This window comes from Pagrus major, chromosome 22 (genome assembly GCF_040436345.1).
Source record: "Pagrus major chromosome 22, Pma_NU_1.0".
NCBI classification, from domain to species: domain Eukaryota; kingdom Metazoa; phylum Chordata; class Actinopteri; order Spariformes; family Sparidae; genus Pagrus; species Pagrus major.
In genome coordinates, this window is record NC_133236.1 from 14,341,271 (window position 1) to 14,357,140 (window position 15,870).

At 39.8% G+C, this 15,870-nt stretch overlaps 1 protein-coding gene across 7 annotated transcripts; it reads left to right on the forward strand.

The window, feature by feature from the left end:
- The first annotated feature begins 1,876 nt into the window (after positions 1-1,876).
- Positions 1,877-15,205, forward strand: max (myc associated factor X). 7 transcript variants are annotated; one of them, XM_073492558.1, is made up of 5 exons: positions 1,877-2,045; positions 2,367-2,393; positions 10,039-10,194; positions 12,663-12,801; positions 13,606-15,205. In XM_073492558.1, the coding sequence occupies exons 1-5, from the start codon at positions 2,010-2,012 to the stop codon at positions 13,791-13,793; spliced, it is 546 nt and encodes a 181-aa protein (XP_073348659.1). In that variant the 5' UTR covers positions 1,877-2,009; the 3' UTR covers positions 13,794-15,205. The 7 variants fall into 7 exon arrangements, with proteins under 7 accessions (XP_073348659.1, XP_073348660.1, XP_073348662.1 ...); XM_073492559.1 differs by having other exon boundaries at positions 12,678-12,801; XM_073492561.1 differs by having other exon boundaries at positions 10,039-10,146.
- The last annotated feature ends 665 nt before the right edge of the window (positions 15,206-15,870 follow it).

The following is a 15,870-nucleotide window of genomic DNA, read 5'->3' on the forward strand; positions in this document are numbered from 1 at the left end:
CCTGGGGGGATAGCGTTAAGGGTGTGGCAAGAATAAGGCAGATGTGAAAAATCTCTGTGAGCTCTGCCTCATTATCATATTTTTTCATTAACATTACCCATCCCAGGAGGTAATTTAAATGTGATTGTAGCGCACAAATATAGCTTTCTTGCTGTCATCCATGAAGACAGAGAGGCTTTACTGCAGTGGATGCATTATTAAAGGCTGGCCTTATTGTGTGGTCATCCTTTACTTAGGGCTATAGTGTTACGTACCATATTCCTAGGTGACCCTGTTTGGCTCTGCTGCTGCAGGACATGCAGTATGATTCTATAAAATGGTAGATAGGGGTTGAAATTGGCATTAGGACAAGACATAGAGGTATAACAGGAAGTGGGATGATGCAGATTGGCTAGAAGGTAGGGGAAAAAATGGTTGGATCAAGGTCAGTACAGGTCTAAAGCCCCGTGTCTGTAGGGAAGGCGATGGAGAGCAGGGTGTCGCCCACAGCTGCTGTGGCCTCTTGACCTGTTGGGTGAATGGATGAGTCTGCTCCAGGCTTGTTTTTTTTTTCTTTTTTACACATTCACTGACCCACTGTTGCAAAATAATCCAGTGTAAGCTCCTTATCTACAGCACAATTTTGTGAAAAAGGAAGCACCAGTGCAGATTATTCGCAATTTGTTGTGAGATCAGCCCCCACACTGCATAACATCTATTTTCCCACCATTACATGTATACAACATGAACTCAAAGGCCTGAGTTGTGGGAAATGCAATGTAAGTTCTGCATCAAAATGGCTGTATGTCAGATTTTTAGGGCTACAACTTACAACTTACTTACTTCAATTAAATATTAGTGAATAGTAAAAGAAATGGACTATTCATCATTAGTTAGGGATATTTTTTAGTGTTTCACTTGATTGTCTATTCTGTGACATATCTGAATTTTTATTTTGTGTTTTGTGAATATCTTCCAAAAATAATGTGAAACATTTTATTTGACTTTTATTGCATATCCATGCACCCATATCCCAATATCCCCAACTAATTTTGAGTGCCGTACATAAAAATATCCAATAGCAGTTGTTTTGTACAGCCAACCAAAAAAATATTCAGTTCAATATCATATCAGACTTAAAAAAAAACATGTTATATTCACATTTTAGTAGCTGGAACTAATGAATATAATGGCTATTCGCCATTTTGCTTGGAAAAATTACTTAAATGATGAATCGATTCTTTAAAAAATGGCAAATTAAATGTATTTTGTTTCAGCTCAACAGATGTTATTTTAGATATAGTTGTAATGATATAGGCTGTGAGGGAAAAGAATATAAACAAAGAAATAAATAAAAAGGAAAATCAGGAAATAAGGCTGCATTTTTAGTGAAAAGGAAGAATCAGCTGATTCGTGCATATTTGTAGGCTGCTGTAATAACAGGACGTGAGTGTGTGTGTGTGTGTGTGTGTGTCAGTTGTCTTTCTTGAGTGTGTTCTTAAAAATCCACGTGTCTCAGCCATGGCCCTGTTTAGCTCCTCTGACATACAAATATCGCCCCAACTACAATTCCCACAATGCTTCTGAAGCGAAAAGACGCTGTGACGTCGCGAGCAAGCCAAATGACCCCTGGAGAGTGTAGTTCAAGAATAAAAAAAATGCTTCCTATTTTTATATTATCAAAGCAACTCAGTGGTGTTGTAACAGCTCATCGCCTGTTAAATATCTGTTTTTGAATATGTTTACATCAAAAAGCCTTCGGTAATGTCCGTTTTTTAAGGGTACGCTGTAAAAACGCCCGAGCAACTCCACTTCCCATAAGCCCCTGGGATCTTGCGCATGCGTACTGCGCGGCGGTAGTTATGTGTGTGTAGTGTAGTCACGTGGAGACGGTAGAGTCCACCTCGGTCCTGTCCAAACAGAACGTGAGCATTTAGCTGTCTGTCTGTCGGAGCGCCGCTCGGTGCTAAACTGATTCATGTTGTTTTTTTAGCCTCCCGTCCCTTTAAACTAGCCTATTTTATCGAAGAATGAGCGATAACGATGATATCGAAGTCGATAGTGACGTGAGTATGACCACTTTTCGCCTTTTAACGATGTTATTTTGCTAGCTGGCGATTTAGCTGAACTAGCGGCTCAGCTAGCGTTAGCTACCAATAAGCTGGCTAGTTTTGCTTCTCTGCTTGATAAGTATTTCTTATCGGGATTCTTCTTGTTAATTGATAAGCAACACTAGCCTTTTTTCTGTCTTTTTTAAAATTTCTTTTTTGCTTAAGAGCTTTTGTGAATCTGCTAAATTATTTCACTTTCTAGTGACCTCAGCGAAACAGTAAGATTTGCTGAACAATTATGGCTACAATTGTACTTTTTGTTCTGTTTCTTTGCAGGAAGACTCACCGAGATATCACAATGTGGTGCGTAATGCTGGGGGGATTGTGTCCAATGTCGAGAAATGTTTTGCCCACTGCTGCAAAGTTGATTTATTTATTACATTTTTTTTGTGCCTATTTTGTTTTGGTATTTAATCGATTGGTAAGGTTACATACTGTGGAGGTTGAAAGAGAATGTGAAACTACTGCTCTCCTCCTCGTGGAACAGCTATATTAATGTTTGTAGACTTAAATTTGCTGCACGTAATGTTCAGTAGCATTGAATCGTAGTGTATTTCCTATAAGGCTGCGATTGTTCCTCGGCATCAGCGTTAGTAGTGCACTGCAGGGTATCCCCCATCCTGTGTGTTCGCGGCCATAGGGAGACGTTGACACGACATCTATATTTAGACCAAAGCTTTATCCAGCTACAATGGCTGTTTTGTTGCATGTTTGTTATTTTTCCCGGTAAACACAAAGCTTTCCGTGCTCGGCGGCGGCCGCTCCGAGTCGTGTTTTTTCTCCCCCCGGCGGTTCACTCCACACCGCGGGGATTCCGCTCGTGATCCGGTTTGCAAATAACACATGTAGGTCATCCCGTAAGAGCCACCGTTTTATTTTATTTGCAACATTTGCAGAGGAAAAGGGTTTAGAGAGGCTGTTGCATGTGCCGCGCCTGCACCTCGGACGAGCCCTTCGTGTCAGGAAGGGGTGCTGCGGGATGTTTTTCCTGTGTTGCAGCCAGTGATTAGAGCCATCTTCTCTCTACAGGCCACTAAAGGGCTGGCAGCCTAAATGAATGACGTATAGCTGCATCGCATACCGGCGAGAAAAACACCCTGCACGACTTGGGTTGATGCACAGGCTGCACGGCTCGACGCCTCACCTCCTGTCAGATCATTGAAACGCATAAAGACGGAAAGAAAACATGCGTGTTACATTTTAGATATGCATTAGTGATAATAAGCTGGGGAACTTGGATCAACCTCAAACCTTCCCCTCTTTATCTTGCTTACTTTTGCCTCGATTGCAGAGCCACACGAGAGACTGAAACCCGATTTTAGCTCACTTAATCTGAGCCAATTTGAAAGCTAAGGGTATGAATATGTATGTCCTGATGGCTGTTTGTGCCCCTCAGAGTCAAACAGTTTCTCCCATCTATGCATATCTGGAATGAGTAGAGGATGAGTCAAGATTCAAGATATTAAATGTCGCTCTGATTGTTCAAGTAAACACGTGTGAAAATCGTTTGCTTCGAGACTACAGACACGATAACTAGTAACTAGTAAATAAAATGTATACGGCAATAATAATACAATAAGTATGCAGAATAAAAATACGGAGAGCAGGGATAAGGTTAATGTGTATATACTATCTATACATGTATGAACATGGGACACAAATATAATTACAGAATTAAAAGGCAACACTGGTGTATTGTTGTTGCGCAAAAATGAGTGTAAAATAAAGCAAAATAAGTTTAAAATAGAGCAAAATGTAAAAAAATAGCAATAAAAGTGATCAAGTTTACTGAATCAATTTGTGAATGTGAGTCAGAATGTCACCTTGTCTGCAAATGCACAACTAGGGACAGAAACCCACAAACAGTTGATCGAGATAATCATGAATCTCCTCATATTAGTGACTTGAAAAGGTGTCTTGCTCACTGATGTACAGTCCTATCTGGATTTCCTGATCTATTTTGAATGTCCTAATAAGGGGTAGATGGATAATTTGGAGCCAATATTCAGTTTTTTTCTGATTATTGGTTTCTAATTTTTCTGTCAGATTGCCGATAAAATAAACTAATTTAAAAATGTGCTAATTTTGCTCTGATGCAACATGCTCTCACACAACGTCCCGCCTACAACAATATCTGATTGGTAACATGTCACAAGTGATAGCCTGTAAACATTGAATAATCTGAATCAGCAGAGTAACTGGTAACTACATTTATCAAATAAATGTGGTGGAGAGGTATAATTAGTATAAGTATAAAGTAGCAGAAAAAGGAAATACTCAAGGAAAGTACCTCAAAATAGTACTTAAGACCAGTACTTGAGTAAATTATATGTTGATGTAATTCATCACTGGTTGTTCAAAATTTGGACAAAGATTTTCATTTAAACTACAAATGAATATTGGTGCCAACTATCATTTTTCATTCTCCTTAATTATCAATATCGGCCCTGAAAAAGCCACATCGCTCAACCCCTATTCCCTACGCCTGTCACCATGGCTGGCACATTGTATAACCCACAAAAACAAGTTAATCAGATGTGTGTAAATACTAAACTAAAAAACAACAGAGAAGAGGTTACCATCATTTATTTATCCTTTACTCTGTTTTTCGCCACAAAATATCTGTGTCCTCTCTGTGATGCATTAAAAAGTTTATATGCACAAAACTGAAGGATAAAGTGATACCAGATGTTTAAGTACAAGTTTTAAGGCTATTTTGATGCTTATTGGGATAATATCGTGAATCACAGTTACGTTGAACAGGATAATCGAGACATGAAATTTTAATATCGCCCCACACCTAGCTTAAACCTTCACTTGCTACAGCATGTTACACGAACGGCAGTTATGCAACCGCATCAAAAAATGCAGTTTTCAAAGTGCGATTTTGATCTAAAAACAACATTTTACTCAGCCAGCACAGACATAGAAATCTTAAATCTTTTTCAAATGTTGTATACAGTGAGATGCACTAGATAGTGCGTCTGTTGTCTGTAGATAAGTTGTAGTCGTTGAGATAAGAAAATGACTGTCTGGACACGAAGTTTGCACCAACCTCTAGATGTTTAGTATGCTTTATGTCACACGTCAGACTTGAATATAGAGCTCAAACAAATAGCCGAATGACAGAAAATGTATCGACATTAATTCAGAAAAAGTAATTTGACAAAAGTGACAAAACTTCACTGGTTTAGATTCTCAAATGTGATGTCTGGCTACTTTTCTCTGTTAGCATTTAAATAAGATTGAAGATTCAGTATTTTGTTGCCATATCAACATAATTGATTGGAATTTGTCTCGATGGGTTCAACAAAAAACAGAGAAGACACCACACACATTAAATACATCAAGCAGATAAGAAATTGAAATGATCTTTTTTGACTGTCGGTTGAACAAAAGGAAAACAGAAACTTGTGAGTTATAAACTACTATATTGAGCTTTTGGTTTATTAGTGTTTCCACTGTTATTAAAGCAAAGAAGGTTTTCCCCGACTCCACCGGCCTGACAGAAGTGTAGCCTTTCATGCAGAGAATGTGAGACGGCCATCATTAGCCAGGAAGCGGCAGCTACCAGCTCTTGCACTCGGCACCTGGAGCAGTTATGTAACATGTCATGGTCAGGTATGAATAGCATGGAAGGAGCCGCTCAGCTGGCGTGGTGTCCTCATGGAGGTATCAGTTTTATGATGAACTGATAATGACTGCATGGAGGTAATTGGACACCTGTTTTTCATGGTGTCCAGCAACTCAGATAGCATATAGCTAATAAGGCACCAGGACATGTCTCAGTTCAACTAGCGGTACTTGTGAAGGTGGTTTGATGTCAGTGAACTTTCACAGGATAGGTCACAAGTTAAACGGCCTGTAGCTCAGTTTGTTCTTAATCTCAAAATGAGATGCCCATAAAGTTGTCTGTTTTTATTTTAAAGCAAAAATGTCAAACATTTGCTGGTTTCAGTTACTTAAATGTAACAATTTGCAGTTTTATTCTTTTCAGACTTGTGGTTGAAGGCGGCACTTTGCTCTGTGAAGTTGTGAGCATTTTTCACAATTTTGTAAAAATGCATATATAAAACAATTGGCAGATTAATCGATGATGAAGATAATCTGTAGTTGCGAATTTAGTAGAAGGTCTTCGTCCACAATGTCGCAATTCAATCAAAAGGATTTCTTAATGGCAATACTTGACTTTTAAATGTCTTTATTCTCATGATGTACCCTGAATAATCAGGTTTCTTTATTTGTTTATTTAAAAGATCCCCACTAGCTGCTGCCGGCTGTTTACACTTAACATGATGAACATTAATTGCATTGATATGTATAAAATTACATCCATATACATTAATATAAAAAGAACAAAGCAATGCGTACATTAATGTACAACAGATATAAAAATTACATTTATATACAATACAGTGGTTGGACCACTACAGCTAGATAAAATGGGGAATTGAATATTATAATCTAGATAGCAAAACAAAACAAACAAGAATAAGGCTCAGTTCCCCTTTAACCATGATTAGATAACCTAATATAAAGAATGGTGCTGCTCATGTGACATGGTGGTGTCTCGAAATCTTTCCAAATATCCAGAATTGATATTCTGATGTTTTTAACCACACTAGTACCGTGATTATTATCCATGTCAGCCTTTTTGTTTTTGGGTGAACCACCTAGTTCCCGATGCGCCTCGTCTTGTGATCCATTTAGTTGTGGATGACAAACTCAACAGCAGACACACCTGTTAAATACTGTATGTGGAATTTGGTGTGTGAAATGGCACGTCTGCCCTCTTCCCCGGGAATTAATGTTTAATTTAAAGTAATAAAGTACACAGATGTGGACCACCTTCACTGTAAAACACTGCTGATATTAGATTTCAGTATTTCACTGAAAAAATACATTCTGGTGAGAGCAGGAAGAGTCGAATTCTGTAAAAACAAAAATTTTAAATGTCATGTAGCTTTATCCTCGTAGGGATTTAGAAATATCCAGTTACTAAGTGCTCATTTGAATCACCCAGGGCACTTGATGTCCATAATTGCCATGTAATTGTATATAGAGCAGCTCCAGAGAGTACTGCTTAAACACATTCTTGGATCTTAATTAACTCTCAATGATTAATGATATGAAGTACCATGTCTGGTGAAAGAAGTGTGTTTAAAACAAGTCTTAGTTTGTAACTGAGAGTCTACGTAGATGCTAATATAGTGCGAACAAATTTGAAACGAGGGGTGGGGTTGAAATTATAAAAATCGTCACACGAGCAAATTCTTCAGTGTCTTCAGTCTTAGCTGGACACAGGAAGTCAGCCACGTGTACCGACCAAACCTCCCTTTCGTTTACTGAAACCGTGCATCTGAAAACAGCAGCCAGACTTGTAATTGCACATGCCATCCATACCAGTCACATGTTGGGTTAATGTAGGGAGTGGAGGCACATGGTCCTGGCGGATTCATCTCTCCTGCCTGGTTTCTGTCTTTTGTGCAACAGGCCACAGGAGCAGCTGTTACCATGCCAGCCAGACTAAACACAAGGCAGGTTACTGTGATCAATATGCTGTGAATATTGATAGAGCGGTTTTTGTTGTGTCAGTTTCAATCACGTGACAATTAGGCTGCGCTAATTCTTGTTTTGTTGCATTAAATTGCAAACTACCAGCTTGTTTTTGTTCCAGATGTTTGTAACTGAGTCACACTTTACATGTCGTTTCCTCCCACCAAACATATGCCATGCTGAAGGCTTGTCTTAACCTGCGTGCGTCTCACTTGTGGCTACTTTGGTTTTGATCTGTGGACAAGATGAGTCAGAAGACACCAGATCACATGACTTGTCTCCGCCTTGTCTCCCATCTGCTCGAGGCAGTGTCGTAACCACATCACTGTGCCATTTCTTTGCTAATATTCAAATCTGGCCTTGCTTTGTTGGAGGTGCATGAAGCGAGATGATCAGTTGAGCTGTGAGGGCTTTGATTGGGTGTTGGACTTAATGTCTCAGCCTGGTGACAGCGTGGATTAGGACAGAATCAGATTTGATTGGAGGCTGTGATGGTTTGGCCTAAAAACAGGTTGAACTACAGGCTGCAAACTGATCTACTGCCTGGATCTGGTCATGTGATGATGGCAGCCATCTTATGCCTTTACAGTCTAATTTGAATACAAATGCTTGGTTGGTATTTTGAGCTTGTATAGCTTGTATAGATGTGTGTTAATTCGGGATGTATAAAATGAGGATTGTGTTATTAAAAACCAGCTAATTGACTTGGCAACTTATGTGTGAGGTGTTTTGATGCCTGAAATTAACCATGAATTTGTCTTGAGTTCAGTGAGGTAAACTTAAACAACAGTCCTGCACAGCATCAAACTAAATTCTGCTCATAAACCTTAAAGCGTTAGCTACAAAAGTACCGTCATAAATCTACATTTCATGGAGTCTTTGTTGGTCATGGTCCTGCTTAACTCTGTCAGTGTCGTCCTCACCCAGGATCTGCTGTTCTCGTCCGCCCACATCTCACCCCATGATCTGAATGACTTACGTTTTTTTGACTTTGACCCGGTCATGAATTTGAACGGCCACTCCTGGGTGCTCCTGCGGAGAAGGGAGGTGCCAGAAAAGGCATTTGGGGGGTCAGATTGGAGGAGGGGGATGGTAACTAAGGAGAGGGCCAAAAGGCCACAGGGAGCAGCAATTAAAATGAGCTTTTTTACACAGTTGGGACTTTTGGATGATAACATTTCAGACGATTGATTAATTAGGTGTTAGTTTTTGTTCTGTTTGACTATCGGTAATATATCCCAAAAATCAGACAGGTGTTAATAAAATTTGGAGCACACACAGTCGGCCAAAGGAACATGTGATTAGTTTCTGGTGTGATTCTAAATTCGGAAACTTCTTACCACTGCGACTAGAAGCATCTTTTTCCCTTTACCTGAAGTATCGCTCTTAACTAGAATCAGAAAACGGTGACAACAGTTTGATCCACAAGTGTCTCTCATTACATGAATTAAGAGCCAGTTCCAGATGCAAAATTTGTAGACTTTTTCTGTCATTACTGTATTAGATTAGAAATGCACAAACCAAGTACTTTCTATTTTGTAAAACGACAGATTATTTATTTCTAAAAAATGAGTATTTATCATTTGCAGTTTCTTCCAAATGTTAAAGGAATTCTATTTTTCAAATCAGACTTTTTTAAGATGACTACATTTTGTAGACCAGGTTTATTTGTTTCTCTTGGAGGGCCAAAACTGAAACTCTAATGGTGGGTCATAAACCAAAGCAAGCACATACTGTATGGTAATGTGTTGTTCTTAGGTGAAAATGGTACTAGGGTCCCAAGATACCTTAATTGACCGACTTCCTGTGCAAAGTTATACTCTGCCCGCCATGCTAGGATCATGAAAATGTTATAATTATTTGTATATTTATTTAAAGAGTATTTTAACCGCATGAAAAATAAAACAGCATAAACTTGGATGTAATTCTCTGTATGTAGTCTTCTAAGCTAGAATAAATAAATTATGGATGAAGCTTTTGTTGAAACAGGCAGGAGTTAAGGTCTGATAAGTCGTGTCATCTGCAGCTGGAACAATTATTTGATTGATTGCGAGACAAAATGTATCTGCAAATACTTTCAGAAGCATAAATACCACATTACTGTGTTATGAATGAGTATCTTTGGGTTTTGGACTGTTGAAGATGTCAACTTGGGTTTGAGGAAACTTGTGATGGCCATATTTTTGTATTTTATTATATTTTATGCTAATAATTTTTTATATATACATGATAATTATTTCACTGAATCACTGGTGTTCCTTTTGTAGCAATGTGGGACTTGGCAGCAGAGCGGTTTGTGTAGGTTGACCAGGGACGGTTGGACACCCGCTGTCCTCTCTACTCACGCTGCTCTGCTGCCAGGCTGAAGGCCTTGTGAATCTTGTCATTGCAGGCAGACAAACGGGCACACCACAATGCGCTGGAGCGCAAACGTAGGGACCACATCAAAGACAGCTTTCACAGCCTCCGGGACTCGGTACCCGCCCTGCAGGGAGAAAAGGTTGGTAAAGCTCAGCCTGCAGGTCCCCCAGGCACACAAACGGCTCATGTAAGAAATCTTTGAACTTGTACTTTGCCATGTGTTTGATAAAAGGTTAAGTATAATATTTCTAGTTTATTATATTCTGTGTGAGGTTATTTAGGGATTTTGTGCTTGAGGTAATTGTAATGATTTCTAGAGGATGTACAGATGCAGATGTCTTTACTTGCTTAATGTGTGTGTGTGTCAGTGAAACAGTCAAAGGGAGGAAAGCAGATTGGCAGCAGCGAGACAGTGATGCAGTCTAAATACTTGGATCAGCGTCAGGAAGTTATTATGGGGAAATTTTGTTGCTCTCTTCCTGTTTTGACATTCATGACATTGAGAGCATTTGGAGCTGGTTCAGTAACTGGGCACACTGTGTTATTTTCCCTTAAAAGACCAGTTCACAAAGCGTGAAGGGCGGGGGTTTATGAGATGATGATGTGAGGGGATGTTTGGTGGTAATTTGTAAGACGTGTTGGGTTAAAGCTGTCTCAGCACTCGCCCCCCGCTTCTCTCCCAGGACTGTACTGCCATTATAGCTCTGTTATAGGGCCAATATGCTGTAATTTGTTTCTTGGGAGAGGAAGCAGAATATGAAGAGAATATTGAGGCTGGTTACCAAACCTCATGCTGTTTTGGTACGGACTGAAATGTGTCTGTAGCATTGAGTTACCTGACTGCCAAGTACTAAAAGCTGGCAGTGAATATCTGGTCAAAGACTCCTTATTTTGTTTTCTTGATCAGATTGTCATTTGAATCAGTTGTTGCCAGGTGTTATACTAATATATTCAGGGAAAGTCCCTGTTAAGTGCTTGCTTTATGATGACATTTTTAATTCTTTAGCCCTTTGATATTTTGTATTGAATAAAAGAAAGGAATTTGTGCAATGATGTGTTTTATATTTGTCAAAGTAAGGTAGCAGAAAAGTATTGTGTGCTAATTTTTCAGAGGCAAGTCTGATGCATCTCATCTTGTGATCAGTTTATTTGGTAGATGTCAGTCTAAACAGTAATCACACATTAAATATAATAACTAGAGCGGAGACGTCAATCCATTGAAAATAGTTGGCAACCATTTCTATCATTGACTTGTCATTTAAGTCACCTTTTTAACAGTTATGTGCTCCTGGTTCTGGTTTTCTCAGTCTTCGGTGATATTTAACTGAATATCTTTGGGTTTTGGACAAAGACCGTATAAAAGAAATGGACGTAGCCATAGTGACATCACCCATTGGCTTGTGAATGACTTGAGTTCAGCATTTTGACTGTGGCCATATTGGGTTTTTTAAACCAGAAGTGACCAGTAGTCATCAGCTAATGCTAGTGCTATTTTGATGAGCAAATACATCCTTAGTTTGGGGGATCCTGAAGTTGGCGGCATGACAAATCATAGCATCACCAAGATCTCAGCACAAAACCTTCATTTGAAGAACTTTTTAAAGAATTTGACCACATCTAGTTGGTGAAGATTTGAACTTACATTGCAAAAAAAGTCCAAAAAGACTAGCTTCCTTGCTATCAACCACAGCTACGACTGCTGTATGGAGTACAACCTGCAGGTGCATTGTGAAAAAGTACATCCATAATTAATATAATTGTGGTATTAATTGGGCTGTTAATTTTGGTTTTTAAAAAAACGAGATTTCCTTGCAATGAACAGCCAACTCCTGAGAATATCTTTCAGTAGAACTGAATGCTGAACCAAAATATTATGTTTGACCTGAGCGCACACTGTGAAAGGGTCGAAGCAAGGACACGGACTTCCTCATTGGTGTCTCTTGTCTGACCTGGAGGCTACACATTTTTTTACAGTCTATGGTTTTGGCTATGAGAACATGTCCGCTTAAGCTTTGGGGAATTATATCATCATAAATCATTCTTTCTGGTTTATGTGGACCGAACCACTGAGAAATAAAATTGGAAGATTTAATTGGTATAATCAATGTCTCAGCTCTATTGAGGTCTTGCTTCATTAAGACATAGAATAAGGTGGACTTTGTTTTAGGCTTTAAAACACTGCAGGAAACAGAATCTTGTGCATACCCAGCCCTAATCAGTACAGATGTCACTGATTCTGCTGATATTAAGTCAATGAACAGCTGAGACAAATGGCTCCATTAATCAGAGATGTAGTGAATGTTTGCCAAGTAAGTGCCTGTTATCCTTGAATGTTTTGGAGCAGCCGGTCAGATAGTGGTACTTTTTCTTTGCTGTAATCCAGGCGAACACTCTGACAGTAATGTGTCAGGGTTGTGACCTCGCCTGTGGATGTCAGACTGAAGTGCTAGAGGATTTTGAGAGGTTAAGAGGAGGCAAGCTGCGCAGAAACACAGTGTTGTCCTAGATTTCCCTGTAGCCTCCTGCAGTTGTTGGCAGTTGTTAGATCTCGGTAGCATCACACAGGATTTGAACTTTTTTTTTGTGCAATAAATGTGAATGAAAAGAACTGTATACTAGCGTCATTGCATCAATTTCTGCATGTGTCACTAACAGCAGTCTACCAAACAGGCGTCTCGAGCTCAAATCCTAGACAAAGCCACAGAGTACATCCAGTACATGAGGCGGAAAAACCACACGCACCAACAGGATATCGACGACCTGAAGAGGCAGAACGCACTGCTGGAGCAGCAAGGTATTGTACACCATCCCACTGTCGTGTTGATCTGCAGGTTGGGGATACTCTACATGAAATTTAAACTCATTAGAACTTGATCTAAGAATCGAGAACAGCTGAACCAGTTTGGGGAAGTTGTGGGCATTCAGATGTTTTTGCCTGCCGATATTAGTTGGGACTCAGCACCGTGTCTGTTTTAATTGGATGTTGTAGTGAGATAAAGCACCATGTGGATGAATAGAACATGATGTCCTAATCTCAAATTCAAACTGTTTCTGCAACCGCAGCAGCACAGAAATGGAAACTCCAAGTGAATCTTCATCTCAGAGTTTAACTCTATATCAGTACACTGCTCAAAATTAGTTAGGGATATTGTGATATCAGTACTTATATGCATGTGCATGGGTATGTAATAGAAGTCAAATGTAATGTCTTGCATTATTTTTTGGGACCAAAAATATTCACAAAACGCCTAATAATAAAAAAAAATCCCAATATCCCTCACAAATTTTGAGTAGTGTAAATTAGTTTATCTACAGAATTGTATTCACTTTTATACGATTAATGGTAAAGCAGCATCCAGTTAGAAATAAATTCAAAGGAGGACTTTGAGGAAATCTGTATTTAGATTGCTTCCCACTCAGCAGAGCAGGGTTATATAAAAATGGATGGTGCATCACAGCTTATACGTTGGTGTTCTCCATTTTGGATTCTCTGGTTATCTACATTGTCCCCAGCCTCACTTATAATATCAATTTAAAATCCTGTTGTTCATCTTCTAACCCTCTTCCTCAGTTCATGTTTCTTGTCGTGTCCACACAGTCCGTGCTCTGGAGAAGGTGAAGGGCTCCACCCAACTCCAGGCCAGCTACTCGTCGTCTGACAGCAGCCTGTACACCAATCCCAAAGGCAGCGCCGTGTCGGCGTTCGACGGAGGCTCCGACTCGAGCTCCGAGTCTGAGGCAGAGGAGCCGCCCAACAGGAAGAAGCTGCGCGTGGAGGCCAGCTAGAGGGCCGAGCGGTTCAAATCTGGCCAGGGTCAAGGCGGCTGGGCACAAAGGGAGGGCGAGAGGGAACGCAGCCTTCAAAGCTCTCAAGGCTCATCCACCCCTCCCCTCTTCATAACGACCACCACCCTCGGCCTCCCTCACATCACCGTCCTCTCTCCTCCATCTCTGGGTGGGCTCGCACTGGAGACTCATGATGCCTCAAACCTCCACACACCGCCGCCACAATCGTCTCTCTTCCCACCCGATCTCCACGAACTGGAGGGAGGAAGTCAGCAGGGTGGAGGATGACTGCTTCAATCCATCTAGAGAGCTTCAGGTTTTTTCCCCCTTCCCATCCCTCTCTTTCTCTCTTTTCTTTGGTTCTCCGTCATTGGTATTTCCCCCCTAGCAACGCCAACAATCCAAAACCCAAAAAGAGGCAGCTTGGCTACTTAAGGACTTGATGCTTTTTTTGTACCCTCAATAAAGCCCCTCCTCCTCCCCAGGTTGTTTTTGGGGGAGAAGGGCGTGTCAGGCGTACTCCTCCAAGCACTGCTATATTATATATTTTTTTGTTTTTTGTTTTTAATTATTTTGTTATTCTTGATAAAAACCTGTTTAGAATTTACACACACACACCTAGATCAATCGTCCTAGAGAAGTTTACCTTTTTAAAAATAAAAAAAATAAAACATTTGTAGCTTACTTTTTTCCACTAAAGAATGTGAAGACGCTTTGAAGCAAATGTTAAAGTGATACCCACCTCAGGCCCACTGGATTGCAGATGTTTTCTGCCTGACACGTTTGTTAAACACAAGATTAAAAAAAGGAAAAAAAGAAAAGATGACTCCTTTGTTGAAATTGATGTTTTGAAGGAGAATATTCCTAAACTTGTATCGTATTTTGTCCTTTAGCTTGAAGTAGTGAATGACTTTAGGTGGCTGAATACGTTAGGCATCTCGTTTTATATATTATAAAAAGCATTGATTGGATGTTTTCAAGTTTCAAAAGTATGTTATGCATTTTGTAGTAATCTCACAAGTTATGGGAAAATGCCAATTTGTCACATGTAGTTTTCCTTAAGGGTATGAAATAGGTATTGAATGTCAAAGGTAGCTCCCGTCTTTTGCAGTACAAGGAAGCGAATTAAGTCCTTGTCGATGTGTTGTGCTTTACACGGTAAAAATCAATGTTGCTGAATCCCCCAAGGAAAAAAAAAGGAAGCATTTTGCGTGTCTAGGAAACGTGTGTGTATGTATATTGTTTCCATTTTATTTCCATTTAGGAGGATATAATTAGTGTAATAGGTCTTTGTTTGTCCGATTCCATTCCATGGAAATTACAAGTATGTTGTACATACTGCCAACAATTGTCTTGCAAGTTGAGGCCTACCTTTACTATGAGACTATAAAATAAACTATTTTATCCTTTAACATGCTCCCTGTCGTTTATTTGGCCGCCACAGCAACATTTCCAGTCACCTTTCTCCTCTCTGACTGCAGCAGAGGAGCTTTCAGGACTGGATGTGCGGTCTGTGGTGCAGCAGACAAACAAGACTACAGGTTTTTCTGGTTTCCACTGATGCAGGCAGGTGTGTAGAAAATGACTGAGGGCATAATGTACTTTCATGTGACGATTCGCTCCGTACACTGGTTTTTAACCATTTAGAGGCAACAAACTGGGCCAGCTGATGTTTTCGTCTGTGAGCAGCGGCCAGCCTACTTTCAGTCTGAACATGGCGTCTTTTCTGATTTTTGTTTATTGTCCTTCATTTCCTGCTTTCAGGCAGGAGCAGAGTGTGGATCTAAGAAATACTGAGGTCATGAGTCCGTTTCATGACCAATTATTTACTGATTTAATTTTTATATTTACTGAAGTTTCATTTCAATGGAGCGGTTATGTCAAAGAAATTCCTCTGGAGAGTAACAGCGGCATTTAATCCATTAATGTCCACAGACGAGTTTCACAATTTCCTTTACAGCACTTTAAGTACCAGCTAAGTTCAATTCCACTGAATGTTTTACAACCGGTCTTGGTAAGAGGCTACAGTGCAGGGTTTTCTGGACATACCAGTAATTATGTAGATGATTGTATAGGG